This window comes from Diceros bicornis, chromosome 2, assembly GCF_020826845.1.
Source record: "Diceros bicornis minor isolate mBicDic1 chromosome 2, mDicBic1.mat.cur, whole genome shotgun sequence".
Taxonomy (NCBI): Eukaryota; Metazoa; Chordata; class Mammalia; order Perissodactyla; family Rhinocerotidae; genus Diceros; species Diceros bicornis.
Genome location: NC_080741.1, coordinates 56,944,373 through 56,964,283, shown reverse-complemented (window position 1 = coordinate 56,964,283; position 19,911 = coordinate 56,944,373). Strand labels below are relative to the sequence as shown.

The 19,911-nt window shown below is 43.2% G+C and overlaps 1 protein-coding gene across 3 annotated transcripts in view; it reads left to right on the top strand.

Annotated features, from left to right (window-relative positions):
• ARHGEF3 (Rho guanine nucleotide exchange factor 3) overlaps positions 1–19,911 on the top strand; it is a 296,536-nt gene that overhangs the window by 238,145 nt on the left and 38,480 nt on the right. For all 3 annotated transcript variants that reach the window (XM_058561624.1, XM_058561633.1, XM_058561644.1), the window contains one exon: positions 18,378–18,485. In XM_058561624.1, the coding sequence (XP_058417607.1) occupies positions 18,378–18,485 (108 nt within the window). The remainder of the gene's footprint in view (positions 1–18,377; positions 18,486–19,911) is intronic.

Sequence of the window (19,911 nt, the reverse complement as noted above, 5' to 3'; positions counted from 1 at the left end):
ATACATGATGTAACCAATTTAAGTATATATACGTGCACATGGGATGCAGAGAAGTCGGGGAAGGAATGTTTCAATCAGAGCACCTCTTCCCTTTTTCATCATGCTCACCAAAATCATAGCAATGCCACTTGGTGTTCAAATAACAGTCGATTATTTTCAAATGCATTATCTCCTTTGAACCTTGCACCAGCTGAGGGAGCTGAGCAAGGCAAGGACTGTCCTCTGTTTGTCAACTAAAGAGACAGAGATTTAGAGAGATTAGGAAGTAGGGCCAAAATATTGGTCCCTGCTTGCCTAGCCTTGAGCTCTTGGCACACCACAATGTTGGCTTAAGCCGGTTATGTTCCTGAGTGAGGTTGGTTGTAAGCAGCACCATTTTGGGGGTGTTCAAAGTGAACCCCATTAAACTTAGCCGGAACATTGCACTCAGTGACCTCACTTGGCAGCCAGTGGACTGGTAGGCCCTTCCCTTGGCCTGCACTTCAGCAGATCCAGGTGCAAGGTCTTACTTGATATTTGATATGAGATCCCTGTTAGAGTAAACAAAAGGCCCACAAGAAAGGATAGACACAGACTTCTATACATGTAGATGACATCTCTTAAAATGATGCCTTTCTGAGCTCTGCAGATCTAATTTGCAGCAGAGGTGATAATTAAAATGGTAAGGACAAAGAGCATTTCCCCGAGGGTACTGTTTCTGTAGATACCACTAGAAGTTGGCACCCTGACTGAGTTAAATAAAACTGAGAGCCTATGTCAGGACCTTGAAAAAAATAAAGTTAAATGTTTAGCAGGTGCCACAAATTGTCAGATTTGACAGTTTGGAGTCTTCCTGGAGGAAGAAGACACAGAAAGGAAAAGGGAACCAACCAGTGGGTGGAAAGAGATGGAGGTGGGCCTGATGGCCAAGGGGCTAAGTAATGAGGCTTCTCTCTGTGTGCTTTCTGGCCCTGACACAAGGCCAGTGCAAGTTCCCTTCTCAGCTGTGTTATATTGAAATGCTAAGGTTTCATAATCCCCAAGTGACGCAGGCATGTCAAGAACGACCCTAGGCAAATACAGAGAAGATAATTAAAGGTCGCTGGTGAAGACTATTCTTATTTTTGACTTCACAGAGGTTGGGGAGGGGTGTGAGTGGCGCATCAATGTCCTGTTAGGTTTTAGTAGTCTTGTTCATTTTCACACACCTCGTCAGCCATCCTCCCTGTTGGTTGGTGATTGCCTTGTGTGCTTCTGGGTGTGGTCTTGCAAAAGGGGTCTGAAACCACTGTGAAGAACAAAATAGGCTGTTCGAAGAGGAAAAAATTGATGGTAGCTTAAGTGTCAACCACAGACACATGGTGAAGAGTCACCGCCTTCCGCTGTTTGATGGTGCTTTACTGGAGAGCTTTGAAGGAGAGGGTGTCAGAAAAGACAACCAGTTTTCTCTTGTTAGTCTCTAAATGCTTTATGCCCAGGTTTTAAGAGTCGAGGAGAGTGAGTTTTGTTCTGGCTCAACATCAAGGAGTGGGAGCTTGCTTCGGAGGACTCTTAAATGCTAATCTGAATTTCTTCAGCAGCGTTTATTTCTAAGCTGCTTCTTATAAGAGCTTCCCCACTAGTTGGGGACAGGGCACAAGTAGGCTCAGCTTCTCGGGACCTCAGAGTCTTTGTTTCTGAAATGAGAGGACTGGGTTAGATCATTATTTCCCAGAAGGTGGGTTTCACACCACTTGTGGTGGCTCGAATGATAGAGGGACAAAGTGATACAGAGACAAGACACAAAATAGTCTTGAGACACTTTCCCTTTTTAGTTCTCTTCTGATTCTTTTGATTATGTCAAGGAGAGTCTCCTTTGGAGCTAGTGTGTCTTTAACACCTCCCTATCACTTGCTAATTTCCCTTTTTAACAAAGCACAGGCCTCAGGCTTGGAAGCTTCAGGCAGGCAAGAATATCTAACAAGAACTTAACAACAGGTTCATTTTTTTGTGTGGTTTTTTTGTTTTGTTTTTTGAGTTAGTTTCTGTCTATGACAGGTGATAGTGATTATCTGTTTAAGGCAGTGATATTCATTTTTATGGTAAGTTCACTTCAGTAAAATAAAAAAAGGTGAGTAATTTAAGGAAACATTAAGTACACAATAGCTCAAGTGATATGTACATATGGCAAAAAATTGTCATGATGGTACCAAGAGTTTGGAAGCAATGTGTTAGGTATGTTCTGAGGGCTTCTAGGGTTAGAACTCTGCAACAATAAGTTCTCAAGTTTGGGCACAGCCACTTACAGACTAAACCTGAAATTTAGACTTTGAGCAAATCTTTGAGATTTCAGATGTTAAGATTTTTAAATAGATAAAAACTGGCTTTAATGTATCATAGAAAATAATTCTGGGGTAGACGTTAGCCAATTTAAAAAAATAAAAGTGGATTTCTGTTGCAAGTACAAAAAACTTTTTTTCTTTTCAGAGCTTCAAAGAAAGTTCCAAAGTTCCAGCTGAAATCATTTAACCCATCCTCTTCCTTTTCCCCTTCAACCTGAGGGAAAGATTGAGCAAGATCGAATTTTAATTTGGGGTAGAGTAGAGTATAGGCGTGGGAACTTGGATTTGAGGGTCAGATTGAGCCGCGTTTGAATCTCAACTTGGCCACTTCTGAGCCAAGACACCTTGAACCAGTGACTCATCCTCTAAGCCTCAGTTTCCTCATCTGTAACATGAGAACTTCCAAGGGAATTGTGAAGATGCAATGGGCGTGCAGAGGGCTTCCACAGAGCAAGTGCTCCACAGATCATTAGCAGGAGCAGCATCTGTTTTGCGTGGACATCAGTTGAGTGGAAGCTGTGGATGGTCATCCCTGTCAAGTGATCTGCTGGGAGGTCACTCTTTCCTTTTCGGAAACACTCACCCAGTCTCCCACGGATCTGAGTTGTCACTGGGCATTATTTTTTTTTTTAAAAAACAAAAGATGTTCCAAGCACACTGGCAAGCTTCACATTCATTCCTGCCAGGTAGGACAGAAAAAAATCTAGTGTGGTTTTCTAGTGTTCCCACTACAACTTTCACACGGAGGTGGGATGTGAGCTCGGGGCAGAGAGGCGCCCTGGTCACAGGAGATGAGGAGCATGTCATCCGTCCTCAAGGCCAGCTCCCACCTGACGCGCATCATCCAGGAATCTTAACCAAGCTCTCACCGCAGACACAGACCCAGGGAAGGTGAGGAGGGTTGGGTAGCTTTGGGAGTTCTTCGTGCTCTATCCATTAGCAGGGCGCTTTAATTATAAATAGACCCTTTGTTAGAAATGTAAGGAAACTCCATAGCATGATAGATACAACTTGGTGAAGAGTTGGACAACTAAAAATGACCTGTAATGCTCTTTGATTGTCAGTAAATATTTATTGAGACCAGACTCTACCTAGCATTTTTTCCCCTGGGTTTAAAGAAGAAGAGAAAGGCATGCTTTTGATCCTCAAGGAACTTCTACTTGAGTTTGACCAAGTCATTCACAACCCTAACATGCAGGCAATGATTGTCAATTAGCAGAAAGGTGGGTGGGAAGGCAGGTAATCTCATTGGGGAGTTTGGCAGCCTGGGGGCGGGCAGTACGGGGAGGTGGTCATAAGTGAGCCCCCTGATGCTGGATGCTGACATTCCAGTCCCTAGGTGTGCCCTTAAAGGAAAGCAGTGTCTGCTGGGGGCACACGAGCAGAGCACCTGTGCACCTGGCTGGGCACTCTAAGATGCTGGGGGAGGAGCCCAGAAGGGCTGCTGACTCCAGATAGGGCTTGGATGTTGAATGAACAGCTTCTACTTTTCCACTCCCTGCCTCAGTCTCGACTGCCCTTCTGCTTCTCCAGTCTTTATGTCCTTCAAAACTTCCACCTGGTTTAGGAAACGAGCAGTGCTGTGGTTAAGAACCCAGGCATTGCTGAGTAGCAGCCTTGAACTCAATCCTGGCTCTGCCACTACTGGCTGTGTGACCTTAGGCAAGGTTCTTAACCCCTCTGGAGCCTCAGTTGCCTGCTCTGTGAAATGGACCTATTAAGAGTACTCACTTAAGAGAAGTCAAGGAAATCATGCACAGAAAGCACTTTGGCACAGCCTGGCACGAAGTTGCCCTCACTATTTTTGCTATTATGTTATTATAAAAGGAAGTTGTGTATCCTGGGAAGGCTTTCAAGTCAGATAGATTTGAATTCAAATTTCAGCTCTGCTAGTTAATTACTGGATATGACTTGGGGCAAGTTGCTTCACTTCTCTGAACACCTACTTCCTCTTCTATAAAATGGGGTGATGGGGTGGCTATACAGAATAGATGTGTGTGCGTGCATTTGCACGTCAGCACCTGACACAAGGAGAGTCCATGGCTTTTGATGCCTCCTCCTCCCCACCCAAGGGTCCCCATTGTCTACATAACACTTCCTTCTCTACTTCACAGAGTCAGAAGAGTCACACCTGGGTCAGGTGTGGGACAACTTCTCTGTTTCTAGAAAATTGCTAGAATCTGTGAGTAGGTAGGGACCCTGGCAGTATGTAATTTATTAGATAGCAATTCTGGAGGCTTTGCAGGCTCAGGCAGCCCCTGCCGCCCCACTGCACAGCCCTGCTTTGTAAATTCAGGAGCGCCCAGAGCCTGACTCCTCAATGGTGAGGCAGAAGGAGGGAGTGCCTGGCTGGTAAATGAGCCTTTCCCTCCATCCCTGGGGTGCCTGGGGAACCTTTTCCAAGGAAGTCTTTTCCAGGTTAGACCCCCAGTGATGTGTGCTGGAAAACTCATGGGAACTTTGCCCCTTTCTGCCACAGGAGTACTTTACCTCAGGAATAAATAACATTTTTCTTTTACCACAAAACTGCTTTTGTCCTTTCTGGAAACTTTTATTGGCACCCCTTACCCCTGAATCTCCAATGGCTAAACCAACATTTTTTACAAAACCAAAAAGCCAAATCATAGGTTTGTATTTAGTTCTTTTCTTTTAAGTCAACTGCCATTGTCTATTCATTTTCTCTCTTGTATCTTTGTAATTGAAGTGAGCTGCAAGTGATGTGGGGAGCAGAGCTGGGTCTCTGAGGCTTCTGCCTCCTTTGTCGTGTGTATGATACATTCTTTTTCAAATTCACAGGCTTCTGAATTTTAATAGAATGTAGATAATGATACATCTGATTGCATATTAATTGCTGAGAGTTAGAAATAACACATAATCACTATGTTTCAAGGTAGCAAATGCCCAGCCCTGAGAGCCAGTGTTTATTATGAGCCTTTGGAAAAATCCATTGTTAGTGGGCATTTTTTAATTCCTGTCATTAAAAATGTGCTACAGAATGAAAACTGTGTCAAATAAAGTCAATCTTGTGTTCTGCCTATGTGTGCGTGTGCACACACACACACACCTCCCAAGGAATAACATTTTGAAGCTATTCATCTGCCCAGTTTGGATGTGTGGGGGCAGCAGAAAGGCCATAGGAATCTATTATAGATGACCTACCTCACAGTTTCCAGGACAGCATGCTTTGTACCTTATTTTTCTACATACCATTGCTCAGTGGGTGGTAAGATGTCAGCTAAAAGCTGAAAACAGGAAAGTTTTAAAGTTTTTTATTTTATTCCCTATTCAGTCAATCCCTTGTGGCTGTGTGACTGGTAGCTTTTTCCATTTTGAATAATCAGATTTCAGTATATTCTGTTCTCAGTTGAGAGCAGACTGTTCTAAAACACCCAAATGCAGTGTTCCCTGGTTCTAAGTGGAGACATATGCTGCCGAGTATGCTCATGGACCAAATAGTTTGAAGGGATAAATTGTGCTAGGAGGGAGAGCTGAGGGTTACCAGAGAGCACAGCAAATGTATTTTATGTTTCTCTCTGGAGGTCACGTCTCACACAAAGGCTTATCTGCTCAAAATCATTGTTCTTGTCTAAACCAAAAGTTGAATGGGCAGCAAGAGAAGGGGGTCCATGTTCTCCTGCAGACCCAGTGCCCTTGCTCGGATGTCCCTGTAGGTTTTACCCAGCAGCTGAACGTGGGATCCTTGGTCCCAACCTAATCTTCAGTCAGATGGCAGACCTGGCTGTCAGCTTTGCTTGCCTGAGATGTGTTTGATCATCCCAGATTCAGCTAGAACAGTCTGTCTCTTACTTGGGGACATTGAGATTAAGATCTGCACATCTTTTTTCATCTCTGTACTTCTTTTTCCTCTCCTGGGAAGCTAAGATAATGCGAGCTTCAAAGGATAACAGGTGGATGAGAGAGAAAGGACATGTCAGTGGGTCTATGTGGTCTTTTCTGGAAAGGTAACATTATTTGAGGGAGAAATTCTACCTTGCACATCTGACATGGGTTGAACGCCTGGAGTTCCTTTCATTGCCTAATCCTGGATAGTGTTGGGATCTGGCGAGATTGGAGACCAACTCTTCTAGCCCATAATTCAGCTATGTAGTGTGGGGTAGGAGGGGTTTGATGCAGACCTCAAGACCCACCTACTTGGTTTCCCTTACCCAACTCAAGTTTGCATCTTGGAATTTTACAGCTGATTTTCCTCTCCTGGCACATAGCCTTGGATCCTGCCAAACCGCTCCCAGTTTTGCTCTATCCAGCCAGAGCTTGACTAAACAGATGATAAAGCTGCAGGAAGAAAGGGAAGACAGGAATGTGGAATCAAAATGCACAGTCTCATAGCAGCCCGAGGCTTCGGTGGCCAGAGTATGTCATTGGTGAGATTGTAGCAGGTGACATGGAGCTCCAGCTTTGTCCCTGGGAGGCCAAGGGCAAAATCCAGTGCTGCAGAGAATGGACGAGGGCAGGTGAGCAGGCTGGGAGGCTAGAGATCATGCCTCTCCTTGGACATTAGAAATAAGGGCAATAATCTGATATTTACAGAGGACACTTTACAGGGTAGGCTTGTACCAAGCACATTACACACGTGATATGTCATCTTCCCATCTACCCCCTGTGAGGGGGTAGGAGAGTCACCCCCACTTCACAAGGGAGGAGACCAAGCCTATAACTGGCTCCAGGTCATAGAGTATTGAGGCCATAGGGCATTGCACTCTGGCCAGAAAGGTTGTCTCATATTTTATCCTTAGATCCTTTGCAAAGAATCAACATATTCTTTGGGATGGAGTAATAAGAACTTTGTCACTTGCTGCAGAGGCTTTCAACTCATTCCTAAACTTTGAGGAAGCCTCAGCAAATGTCCTAAAGTACCCTTGAGGTCTGTACACACCAGTTCCTGGACCCTGAAGCAGGGGTGGAATCCCCAGTGGCGTTCTTCTCCCTCTTCCCCTCCAACTCAGCCCAGCGGGGAGCCAGGGATCCCTTTTACAGAGGTAAACAAATGCAGAATTTATATCCCAACCAAGGGTTTCTGAGAAGTCAGTAGGAAATGACTGACTGTGAAACCCTAGAACCACAGAGGCCTTCTTCAGGGTCCTGGGGCTGTTATTAGGCCACCACTGTCACTTCTGGGTGCCTTGTTGGCATCCTCCAACCAGGGACGTGTGGCTTTGGCCCATTTTCCAGACCTGGGGATGGGCGTGGTGTGTCATATCATTTCTATGACATTCTTGCCAAAAATTCATAACCTGAATCTAATCATGAGAAAACATCCTCTGGGCCCAAGTCTGGCCTTCCCATAAGGGCCATAGAGGCACGACGCTGCCGGCAGTGCTCATGCTTTTTCAGGAGGTCAAATTCATGAAGTGCTTCAGCTCTGAGCATTCTGGCCCTTTCTGCCTCAACAGAGTAAGAACTTTGCTTGACATTCAGAAGGCAGATGTGGAGCCAGGGACCGCAGAGAGAGCTAAATATTTGGCTTCCTCTTTCTCTGAAGGTCTGTAGTGCCATGTCTGGGCATGACCAAAATGGGTTTCAGGCGATGGGCTGGCGTTTGCTAAAAGGAACTTATTGGGGTGTGAGTGTGTGTTTCTCCTTCTGCCCAAGGTTAAGTAATAGTAACATCCTGTGTAAGAAAACTTGAATGTGGTTTTCTACTAAACTCCAATATTTTAGGGCTATTTATTAGACATGTTTAATCTTGGGCCAATTTAACCAGTAGCAGACTAATAAAATAACAAACTTGGGCTTACTGCCAGGACAAATGTTGACTTACCCTTATAATGTTGACTGAAACGAATCCCTTTTAAAGTAATTGAGGAGTGAAATCTAAGCCAAAAATATAGTGTCTGAAACAGTGGTTCTGTTTTATTTTTCTGGCACTGCTAAGAGATTATGTTCATAACCTAGGCTGCTGCTGCCTGCTTCAACTCTCAGAGAGTTCCATATTTTACTGAATTATTTCCCAGGGTTCATTTTTTTGTCAGCCCATAAACCATCATTCAGCCAAAATGCATTTCTCTGTGGCAGACAAGTAGGACAGGTTACTTTTCCAACGTGGGGGCAAACATTCAATGATAATGAGAAGAACAAAGATAATAACTTGCTCGAGGTCTTCCCTTAGAAGCAAAATGGTATACCATGACCATTAGCTCTCTCAGAGTTTATAGTAAAATTAATTGCTTCTCCAGGGTATACTGAATGAAATCCATCTCGCTTGCCCCACACCCCACCTTTCCTTCATTTTGTCATTCCATTTATACGACATTAGAGAGCTGTAATATTTTGTCAGCGTGTGTTTTAGGGAAACAGAGGAAGCCTGGAGGAAATGAAGCCGGGATGACTACAGAAATTGTCATAAAGTATGATTTCCTTCTATCCTTGTTTTTTATTTGCATTTTATGGGAAGCTGTGTTTGGGGCAGCGACCGAGCATACTTTCAGGTGCTCATGCCAACGTTGTCTGAGCTGTCAAATGACCCCCGATGCCTCTCCCTTAACCAAGGCTTCCTAAAAGCAGCCACCTGGTAGGCAGACTTTGGCCAGATGCGGTAGGTGCTGACTGGACTTTTGGTGCTGACTGGCTCAGGCAAAGGTAGACTTGATACACAGGGAATGAAGATAATCTTTCCAATCTTAATGTGTTGGGTTTTACAGCCCCGAGAGTTGATGGTTTAACTTGTGGATTTGCCCAGACTGTCTTATGATGTCTCCATCAATTGCTATTTAGCCTTTCCATGAGGGGAGTCTGGAGAAATTGTCGGATCCTTAACACAACAATCCAACACCCTGTCTGCAGCTTGGCTGCGAGACTGAACTAACTCTGAGTGTTCTATGGATTTTATTTATCCAGGCTCTCCTTATTCCCCATCAGCAAAAACCAAAAAACAGCATTTGTTTTTTCTTTAAAAGAGGAAATTGGGATGTTTTCCTTATAGCATCTGAAAGGGAGAGAGTTGGGCCATTTCACCAAAGAGGAAATCAAATCTCCCTTGGATGCATAGCGCAAGGCAACCAGACTCACAACTGGAGAAAATAAACACAAGGGTGTGGCCTACATCTTTGAGATTAACCAAGACAAAGGTATTAGGGATCCCTCCCAGAGCTGTTCCTGGTAGTTTGTCAAAGTCCACAAAGCCTGTAGTGCCTTTGTTGAAATCACTGATGAACATTTCTAACGGAAAATTATAGTTCTGAGTTTGAAGACCTGTTGCTCACCTTGTGGGTTAGAAACCAATAATTCTGCGGTGTGTTTGGCCTAATCAATGAAGCCAGGTTTCCCTGGGAATTTGGGCCTCATTATTTGCCTTTCAACTTCTGGAGCAGATGAAACCATGTCAATTAGCTCTGTGCCAGGGAAAAGAGAACAGAAAAAAAATTTAATGGATATTTTGGAATTAGGAACCATTATTTCATTATTGTCTTTTTTGTATTTCCAAAGAATAAGATGAAGAGTCACTTGCAGGCTCCAAAGAAGCTCCCCTTCCTATACCTACAGCCCCACTCCTCTTACTTAAGCAGCTCTGTGAAGGCATCCTCATTGCTGCCTCTGTGTCCTACATGCCGCTATGGTCCACTGTGCCCTGCCTGCTGCCCACCTCACCTGCCCCATTCCTTGCCTGCTGCACCAACACTGACTCTCTTGGGTACTCTGCCAGGATCAACCTTCTGGTTCTACTTGTTCAGCCAGGAGACATTCCCCTAAGCGTGACACCTGAATACTTCGGTGAAGCCCACTTTGCACATGCTGGGTAAACACTCACAGAATTGGATTTAAAAAGATGCACATAGTCACCAAGTATCTTTTCCAATATATGTATTAATTACAAAGGGAGTAGTAACTTTACAATGGAGAAATCCAGCAGATACCACCTGTATTAGTTTCCTAGGGCTGCTGTAACCAAGTCGCTCAAGCTAGTGGCTTAGAACAACAGAAATTTAGTTCTCACTGTTCTGGAGACTAGAAGTCCAAAATCCAGGTGTCGACAGAGCCGTGCTCCCTCTGAAACCTGCAAGGGAATCCTTCCTTGCCTCTTCCTAGCTTCTGGTGTTTGCCATCAATCTTTGGTGTTCTTTGGCTTGTAGATGTATCACTCCAATTGATGCTTCCGTCATCCCTGTGTATCTCTGTCTAAATTTCCCTTCTTATAAGGACATCAGTGATTGGATTTAGGGCCCACTCTAATCTAGTATGACCTCATGCTAACTTAATTACATCTACAAAGGTCGTATTTCCAAATAAGTTCACATTCACAGGGTCAGGGTCTATACAATTTCAACATATCTTTTTGGGGGGATGCAATTCAACCCATAATGCCACCTTAACCAAGTGGTCATGGTTAACATCACCAGTAATGAGATATAGTGACATCATGTACCCCCGATATGATGTACCGAGAAAGGCACATCACTTCTGTTGTTTTCTTACCAAAAATGCATAATCTGAATCTAATCATGAGAAAACATCAGACAAATCTAAATTGAGAAACATTCTACAAAATAACTGATCAGTACTCTTCAAAAGTGTCAGTCATGAAAGACAAAGACTGAAGAACTGTCACAGATTGGAGGAAACTATAGCAATATGACAATGAATTATAATGTGGGATTCTGATTGGATCCTGAAACAGAAAAGGGGCATTAGTGGGAAAACTGGTGAAATCCCAATAACTGCTTAAAAGTTTAGTTAATAATATTGTAGCAATGTTAATATCTTAGTTTTAATAAGTGTACCATGGTTATGTAAGATGTTAACATTAGGGGAAGTGGAGTAAAGAGTGTACAGGAACAGTCTGTACTGTTTTTGCAACTCTTCTGTAGATCTAAAATTATTTCAAAATAAATTTTTTAAAAAAGAGAATGTATATATTGAATGATTAGATAAATTCACCTGTTCTTAGAGGCAAAGGGGAGGGGGAGGAGAAATAATCTAGTAAAAACATACCAATTTTTTAGTCCTATTTAAGGCTCTGTTAATTGAGAGCCTCCTTTTCACAAAGGACTGTGCAGTGCGCTCATCTTATCTCTTGAGCAGAATAGTTATCTCTTGGGCAGAGTAGTGTAGCAGAGGTGTATGGTCCAGTATTTAATCCACATCTTGCCTCTACCACTTGAGATATGTGACCTATATAAGTGCTTATGCTCATTGAACCTCAGCTTACTCATCTGTAAAATGGAGATAATGATATTAGCTCCCTCATAGGATGTTCTGAAAATGCCATAAGCAAATCCATGTAAAGCTCTTAGCCTAGTGCCTGACATAGATTGTAAGCAATAAATGATAGCTCTTACCCACAGAATTCTCACTGTGGATGAAAATTCTCACCTAAGTATGAGAGCCAGACTAAGTTATAGATAGATAGATAGATAGATAGATAGATAGATAGATAGATAGATAGATAGATTTATTTTTTAAAAATATGGCTCATTCTCAACCATTTAGTTAAAAAACATTAACCAGGAGGGAGAATCTGCAGGAATTCTTTGAGGGGCAAGATAACAAAATAAGCTGTCAGGTCTGTCCAAAGGGGAGGAGTGGGGCCATTTGAAGTAAAGCTTATAGCTTAGAAGGAGGTAGAGGCAGGAGTAAAGGAATTGGCCAGTGAGTCAATGAGAGACGCTGAAAGGGTGGGGTGGGAAGGCCCTGGCAATAGAAAGTGTCAAAGGAGGTGAGAACACAAGAAGATTTGTGGTGACCTAGAAGTTTTGAAGGGTGAGAATCTTGGGCGTAAACTGTAAAACAGTGTGAACCGCCCTTTGGCCCTAAGGAGGGGGGTGGTAAAGTCGAAGCAAATGTAGAGTAATAAGCAGCCTTGCTAACAAGGGCTTAGTCTTGTTAGTAGAAGATGATGCTATTGTAGGAATGGAGAGAAAAGCATGAATTTGGGAGGCAGTCGTGGGGAAAGCAAAGCATACTCACAAATTAAAATAAATACGACAGCACAGAGATCTCCTCTCCATGGGCAGTCTGATCTTGAATGGCCCCTATTTTCTCTCTATATTTCTAAGATAAATAAATAGTATGAACTCCACCTGATTGTTTTATGTCCTGGCATTCAGTGATCAGGAGACTGTTGATGGGTTTCTTAATGAGAGCAAATAAAAAAAAAAACAGTCAATAGAATAAAAGAGACTTTGGGGAGTCTGGCAGCCAGGTTGGTGCCTCTCCTTGGGGTTGCCTGTCTTGGAAAGTTTCAGGGTAGCTCTCCCAGCTTTCAGTTTCCCAGCCACATAGACCTTTCCCTATTCTGGCCTATATGACTTGAGAATTATTGAAATTCAGTAGTGGGATTTTTTTTTTTTTACAAGGTTTCTTCTAATTATATTTGATTCTAGATGATGTCTGTCTCTTTAGTATCCTTTCTCACTAAGCCCTCACTAACAACTGGAGTAAAAATCTCAGATGGCACCTGTCTGCTCCAGTTCAGCATTCACTGGTACATTTGCAAAACAGTTTTCTGTCCGTTACAATAAATCTTTTTATGATGGAGAATTTTGACTGTGTACTGAGTCCCCTGCGCCTGGCCTTCAGCTTTGACAGTTACCAATCTGTGATCAGCCCTGTTTCCTACACATCTTCTTTCCCCAACCCTATATTACTTTGAAGCAGATCTCAAGCATCATATCATTTTTAATGTCCTTTATTTGTATATGTTAATGTTCAGGGACCATTTGGGTTATGTTCAGGCTGATTTGTTTGGAAAGTTAAGAGAATAAAATGCAGTAATATAGGGTTTACTCACATAAAAGGTAAGTCAAATGTATCCCCTGCTTACCAGGGGAGGACCCTGCATGCCTGGCTCCGGGAAGAAGATGCACATCAATGCTATGCTATCTGGCGGTGCCTGAAGACTATCCAGGAACGCCTGTGGGAGGGTGCCCTGCCTGAGAGTGTCATCTTTGGGGATGTCAGAGTAGAAAGCTGACGCTGAGGACCACTGACCCAGGACATGACCCTATGAAGCCAGCAGGAAGTGGTCAGCAAACTATGGACCCTGTGCCAAATATGGCCCACTTCCTATGGTCCTCAAGCTAAGAATGATTTCTATTTTTTTGTGTGTGTGTGTGAGGAAGATCGGCCCGGAGCTAACATCTGCCAATCCTCCTCTTTTTGCTGAGGAAGACTGACCCTGGGCTAACATCCATGCCCATCTTCCTCCACTTTATATGGGACGCCGCCACAGCATGGCTTGACAAGCAGTGCGTCGGTGTGTGCCCGGGATCCAAACCGGCGAACCCCGGGCCGCCACAGCAGAGCGTGCGCACTTAACTGCTTGCGCCACTGGGCCAGCCCTGATTTCCTTTTTTTTTTTTTTTTTTTGTGAGGAAGATCAGCCCTGAGCTAACATCCATGCTAATCCTCCTCTTTTTTGCTGAGGAAGACCGGCTCTGAGCTAACATCTATTGCCAATCCTCCTCCTTTTTTTCCCCCAAAGCCCCAGTAGATAGTTGTATGTCATAGTGGCACATCCTTCTAGTTGCTGTATGTGGGACGTGGCCTCAGCATGGCAGGAGAAGCGGTACGTCGGTGCGCGCCCGGGATCTGAACCTGGGCCGCCAGTAGCAGAGCGCGCATACTTAACTGCTAAGCCACGGGGCCGGCCCTGATTTCTATATTTTTTAATGGTTGAAAAAAGTAAAAAAAGAATAATAATTTGTGATGTGAAAATTATATGAAATTCAAATTTTATTTTCTATAAATAGAGGTTTAATGAAACATAAGCACACTCATTTATTTACATACTATTTATGGCTGATGGCAGGGATGAGTAGTTGTGACAGAGACTGGATGGCCCGCAAAGCAGAAAACAGTTACCATCTGGCCTCTTGCAGAAACAGTTAGCCAAACCGTGGTGTAGAGCATGGGCTCTGGAGCCAGCCTGCCTAGGTTTAAGTCCTGACCACCTTTTTTAGGTGAGTGACTTTAAGCAAGTTGCCCACTCCATGCCTCAGTTTCCCCATCTTTAAAATGAGGGTTACAATAGTAGCTACCTTGCAGGGATGTTAGGAGTAATAAATTAGTAAATATCTATAAAGCATTGAGAAGAGTCCCTGCAATAAATATGAGAGATTATCACCTCTCCCTGGCTCCTGGCCACGTGTAGAACAGAGGTGCCCCTGCAGTAGAGCAGTGAGTCCTGTGCCAGTGGCTGCATTTCTGGCCCATCTTGGACTGTGTTTGTGGCTTAGTGAAGGTAGAGTCTAAGGGCAGCTACAGACATGATGTGGAAGACCCTCCTACTGCTCCCCAACCCCACTCTCGCTGCAAAAGTGAAGTAGAGGGAAAATGAGTGAGGGTTTCCTGAATGCTGTGTCTATTAGAATGGAACTATTTTTGAAGGAATAAAAAATTGTGCTAGATCATATTGATATGATAGGTATTTTCTTACATGGCACATCATTTGCTTTGGTTTTTATCTCTTGGGCGGAAGAATGAGAAGAAGATAAAAATCATTGCATCCCCTAGGGAAGGAATATTAAAATTTATTTAATTAAATCTCACATTAAAAATAAAATTGCAGGGGCCGGCCGCATGGCGTAGCGGTTAAGTGCGTGCGTTCCGCTACTGCTGGCCCGGGTTCGGAGCCCAGGCGCGCACCGACATGCCGCTTGTCAGGCCATGCTATGGCGGCGTCCCACATAAAGTGGAGGAAGATCAGCAGATGTTAGCTCAGGGCTGGTCTTCCTCGGCAAAAAGAGGAGGATTGGCATGGATGTTAGCTCAGGGCTGATCTTCCTCACAAAAAAATAAATAAAATAAAATTGCATGGAGTGCTTTATTTCCCTTTATTTGTAATTCAAGTACAAGAGATATTTTAAACTGCTGAATCAATTCCTTCATGAAAAATATGACCTCCATGTCCTTCTTCATTCTCTTCTTCCCTTCCTGCCACGTCTCTCTCCTTTTTTCCTTCATTTCCTTCCCTCATTTTTCCCCTTCTTGTCCTCTGAAAAGATGAAGAAAAAACATTTGATAAAAGTCATTCATTATAAAAATTCACAGCAAACTTAGCGTAGAAGGGAACTTTCTCTATTTGATAAGGGGTGTCCCTTCCATGCCCTCAGCAGATGCAATACTTAGGGATGAAATCTTCATAATAATCACTTTAGAATCAGGAATTAGACTAGTGAACCCACTATCTCAGCTTGGAATCAACAATATACAGGTGGTCCTAGCCAGTGCAATAAGACAAGAAAAACAAAAAAGCTATAAGGCCTGGAAAAGATGCAACAGAACTGTTGTTATTCAGAAAATACTGCTTACACTGAATACTCAATGCCTTTTTCTTTTTCTTTTTCTTTTTTTTAACCTCTTTGGTGAGATGCTCTCCTGCCCTGTCTTAAAATTGCATGGTGGGGGTGATGTCCACACTTGAAACAGGACACCTTGTTCTGGGTTTAGCGTTGACCTGGCCCAGCTTGGTCTGGCAGCTGAGTTGTTGGACTAGGAAGCCTCTGCAGGTTGTAGTCTGTCATCTCTCCGTAAAGCCCGAAAGCATTTCTGGTATTGCATTTGCTAGTTCTCAATAGAGCTATTTAACTAGAATCTGGAAACATTTTCCCTGAGGGCTCTTTTTAGACAGCAGTAAAATGTAGCTGGAGACATACTGAGTAAATGGAAAAGAAAAATCAAATTAGGCCAAGAATTTTTTTAATCTCCTATTCTCACTGAAGCCCTCAAGGAGAGCACCATAATTCCTACCTTGCTTATGTGGGTCAGGCATAAAGCCACCTCCATAGATCCAATAACATGTAAATGTTCTGGTTTTGAAATTGCACCTGCCCGCTTTGCTGGATCACAGCACTAAATCACGCAGCAACGATTTCTGGTTCAATTGTTCGTTACTTGGGAATGTCAGATTGCCAGAGAGCAGCCTAATGTTTACTTCCAAATGGGCAATGCCTTAGGAAAGGAGTTTTAATTATAATCTCATGTAGCAGCATTACACACAAAGGCAGAGGGGCCAGCGTTTATGTTCTGCATATATCTTGTAGCTGTGCAGAAAACACTCATCTGACTGGGTCATGTAAAATGGGCAGCAAAGTCAGCCAAACCTTAGAAAAGATGACACAGCAAATGGAACAGCTGAATCTTCCTCCATCCTGCCAAGTATGCTATGCTCCCTTCCCCTTTTTAAAGCAAGAGAACTCAATTGGCATTTGCCCTTCAGCCTGCCCATTCTGAAACAGAATCTATGACCCAGCAGCTTTAGCCACTAAAAAAGCAGAGACTCAGGAGTCTCCAGGCTGTGAGGTGGATCCAGGATTATCTGAGACCAAGTCCTGCTCCCCCAGGAAATCCCCCCTCTCCTCACTTGCTGCAGTTTGTGCCACCAAAGATGATGATATCACAACTGACATTTCTAACCCAAAGCAGGAACCATTTAGAGAAATTCGGGGGATGCTCAAGAGGCTGTGTGTGTGTGTGTGTGTAGATTCAGTATGCCGGTGGTGCAGCTCTGACGTAAAAAAATATTTTAAAAATCTCCTCAGGGCACAGATGCTTAGGAGCCAGGCACTGGACAGGGAGCATCCTGAAGGGCACTGTCACCTGGAGGCAGAAGGGCTATTGGATCTTTCTCTTCAGCAATTAAATAATTGTAATGTGATGTCTCTTGTGTTGAGAGATTCATCCTTTGCATTTAGAACTGAGCTTTCCCAGTGTTCAGAGTTTCCTGCTGTCTGTTCAGCTCAGCATGCCAAGAAGCTGAGGAGGTACTCGGCAGCCCCGATTCGTTCTCCGTCTTGGAAAAGTATTTCACTGCTTCAAGACATCGTGAAGTCACTCCTGGCCACATTGTGGAATTGTTTTGCACCTTATTTTTTTAGTCTTTTAATTTTTCTATTTAAATGCCAGAAAGGTTGGGTCTATTTCAGAGAAACCTTCTGATTTCTGAGGCTGGCAAGGGCATAAAATGACATGAGAGTTTCTTGGCAGAATTCCAAATTCAGGCAAGATTTTTCCAAGCATCTACTATGTTCAAAACAGCCTGCAAGGATGTCCTGGAGAATCTGAAGTTCTGGTTTAACCCTCAAAACTTTGAAAGCAATGGCTGAGAAAGAAAGATGAGCATCCTGAGGCTCCCTCTGGAAATGATTGAGGTTTGCCACGATAATTGGCAAGTTTGGCTTTTTCCATCAAAATTTGGTGTCTCCATGTGCTGTCCAGCATCTACTGCAGGTCAGATGGAGCTTAGGAAGACAAGGGTAACTGTTCTCTTTGTCTTTGTAAAACCTTTGTCTGTCATCTCTCTCTTTCCCACAGCCTGTTGTTTTTATTTATGTAATTCTTGTCTGCAAAGTCATTGGAATGGGTAGGCTCCCTCTCCTTGCAGATTTGCAAATGTTTTATGTGGAGGTGATTTTCAAAATTTGTGCCTATATATAGTATAAAAATCGATGTCCATGGTAGGGTTTTCTCTCTGTATATTTCCTTTTGCTGTCTGGTTGTTATTTATACATATTAATATGTGCATTTCAAATATACTGTAGATACAAAGATGCTTTCTTAAGAGCTTGGTAATAGAAGAACTTGTTTTTTTTTAAAAAAAAGATTTTTAATCTAGTGAACTAAAAAAACAAATATTCTTTGTGCTTTAGAAAAGCCATTGCATAAAAGAAATTTGGAGAGCAGCTTCAGGCAAGGTGAGGTAAAGGTTTTTGAAAAGATGAAACCAGAAGCATCAAAAGACAACTGCCTGACAAGGTCATTGGATGGGAAATCTGAGGCAGCTTTTCTCTGCAGGAGGGGTGGGGGAGAATGATTCTACCAAGTGGAAGCTTCCGAATTAAAAGCTGGCAGATATTGAGGGTGAGGGATAAAGGAGCAGATCCCTGCCCGTTTGCTGTCCCTCGGAGGCTGCTTCTAATGACATCCCTGTGCCATTGCTCCTTCCCTGGCTCCTAAGCCAGGTCATCTCTGCACAGCTGGAGTGAGACAGGGCACTGTTTGCATTCCACAGATTGGTGTGCAGCCAGCGCCTCATGGAGTGGGACACGACTGTATGGTGGAGTTATGTTGTCTTCGTAATTGACCTTGACATTTTCCGTTCTTCTTTTTTTTTTGACCATACAGGAACCTAGTAATAAACGAGTCAAACCTCTTTCCAGAGTCACCTCATTAGCAAACCTCATCCCGCCTGTGAAGGCCACACCGTTAAAGCGCTTCGGCCAAACCCTGCAGGTAAGAAGGACACGGTGGGCTCACATTTGCAGAAAACCATGTTGTGCAGGAGGGGACATCCCTCCCTACCCAGAACCTACCCTAGTTTCAAACTTACCTGAATCAATGCTTATTTCAATAGAGAGCAAGTGAGGGGACTGAAGGGAAGATAGCAGTGTTTGCAGGTTGTGAACTGGGGTCAGGTGGAATCCTTCGAGGGGTAACTTGAAGAGCCGTCTCTGTTGGGTCTTTTCTCACAATTGTATTTCAGTCATGTGCCCCATCCAGACGCACTCTCACAGGTTTTGTCCTAAAATATCTAGGGCCTCCTAAGAAAACCAGCACATGTTGTGAGTCAGAGGGTGGGAGAGACCAGTGGCTTAAACCAGGGTCTGCAAACTACAGCATGTGGAAAACAATTCATCCCACTCCTGGTTTTCCTATGGCCTGTGAGCTAAGAATGGTTCTTACTTTTTAAAATGGCTAGGAAAAAAATCAAGAGTAATGATATTTCATGACACATGAAAATTATATGAAATTCAAATTTCAGTGTCCATAAATAAAGTTTTGTTGGAACGCAGGCATGCTAAATGTTTATGTATTGTCTATGGCTGCTTTTGTAGTACAATGGCAGAGTCGAGTAGTTGTGACAGAGACCATATTGCCCACAAGTCCAAAAATATTTACTCTCTGGCCCTTTACAGAAAATGTTTGCTGACCCCTGGCTTAGAACAAGGGCTCTAGAATGAAGTATCTCAGTTCTGACCTTGGCTCTGTCATTCAAAGACTTTGTCACCTTGGGCAGGTGACTTAATATCTCTAGGTCTCACTTTCATTCCTAATGGGTAAATTGGGCATGATGCCACCAGCTCCTTTATAGAGTCATTGTAAAGATTTATAAGATAGTGCATTTAAACTACTTAGTATTTATAAGATAGTGCGTTTAAAGGACTGTATTGCTAGCAAACTATACTAAGCCCTTTGTTAGCAATCACTGATTTACTAGTTAGCTAAGTAATAAATATTAGGTACTATAATAATTCTTTGGGTAACAAGTGGTTGTATTTGTTCTTAAACTCCTGATAATGTTTATCTTTTAAGGTGAAAATTGAGATTTGTCCAAGGCCTTGGACCAAATTTGATAATCATAAAAATCCTCCTATAGACTGAAGCCCACAAAAGTCATGCCATGAAAAGGCTCACCTTGTTTAGCTAAGAAGTAGTGTTGAGTCTGCCACTTCTTACTTGTCCTGAATACTTGTGCTTAGCAGTATTTTTATCTTGGCTTACTGAGTCATTAAGAAAATTGTAGACCAGAACCCAAGGCATGTCCCATGCTGTGAAAATCTATGATTTGAGAACTATTTGAGGTCTCCCTCATCCCCTCCTGTTGTTGCTTCCACACTGTTCAGCCAATATGCCGTGACTCTGAATAGCCCAAGCTGTT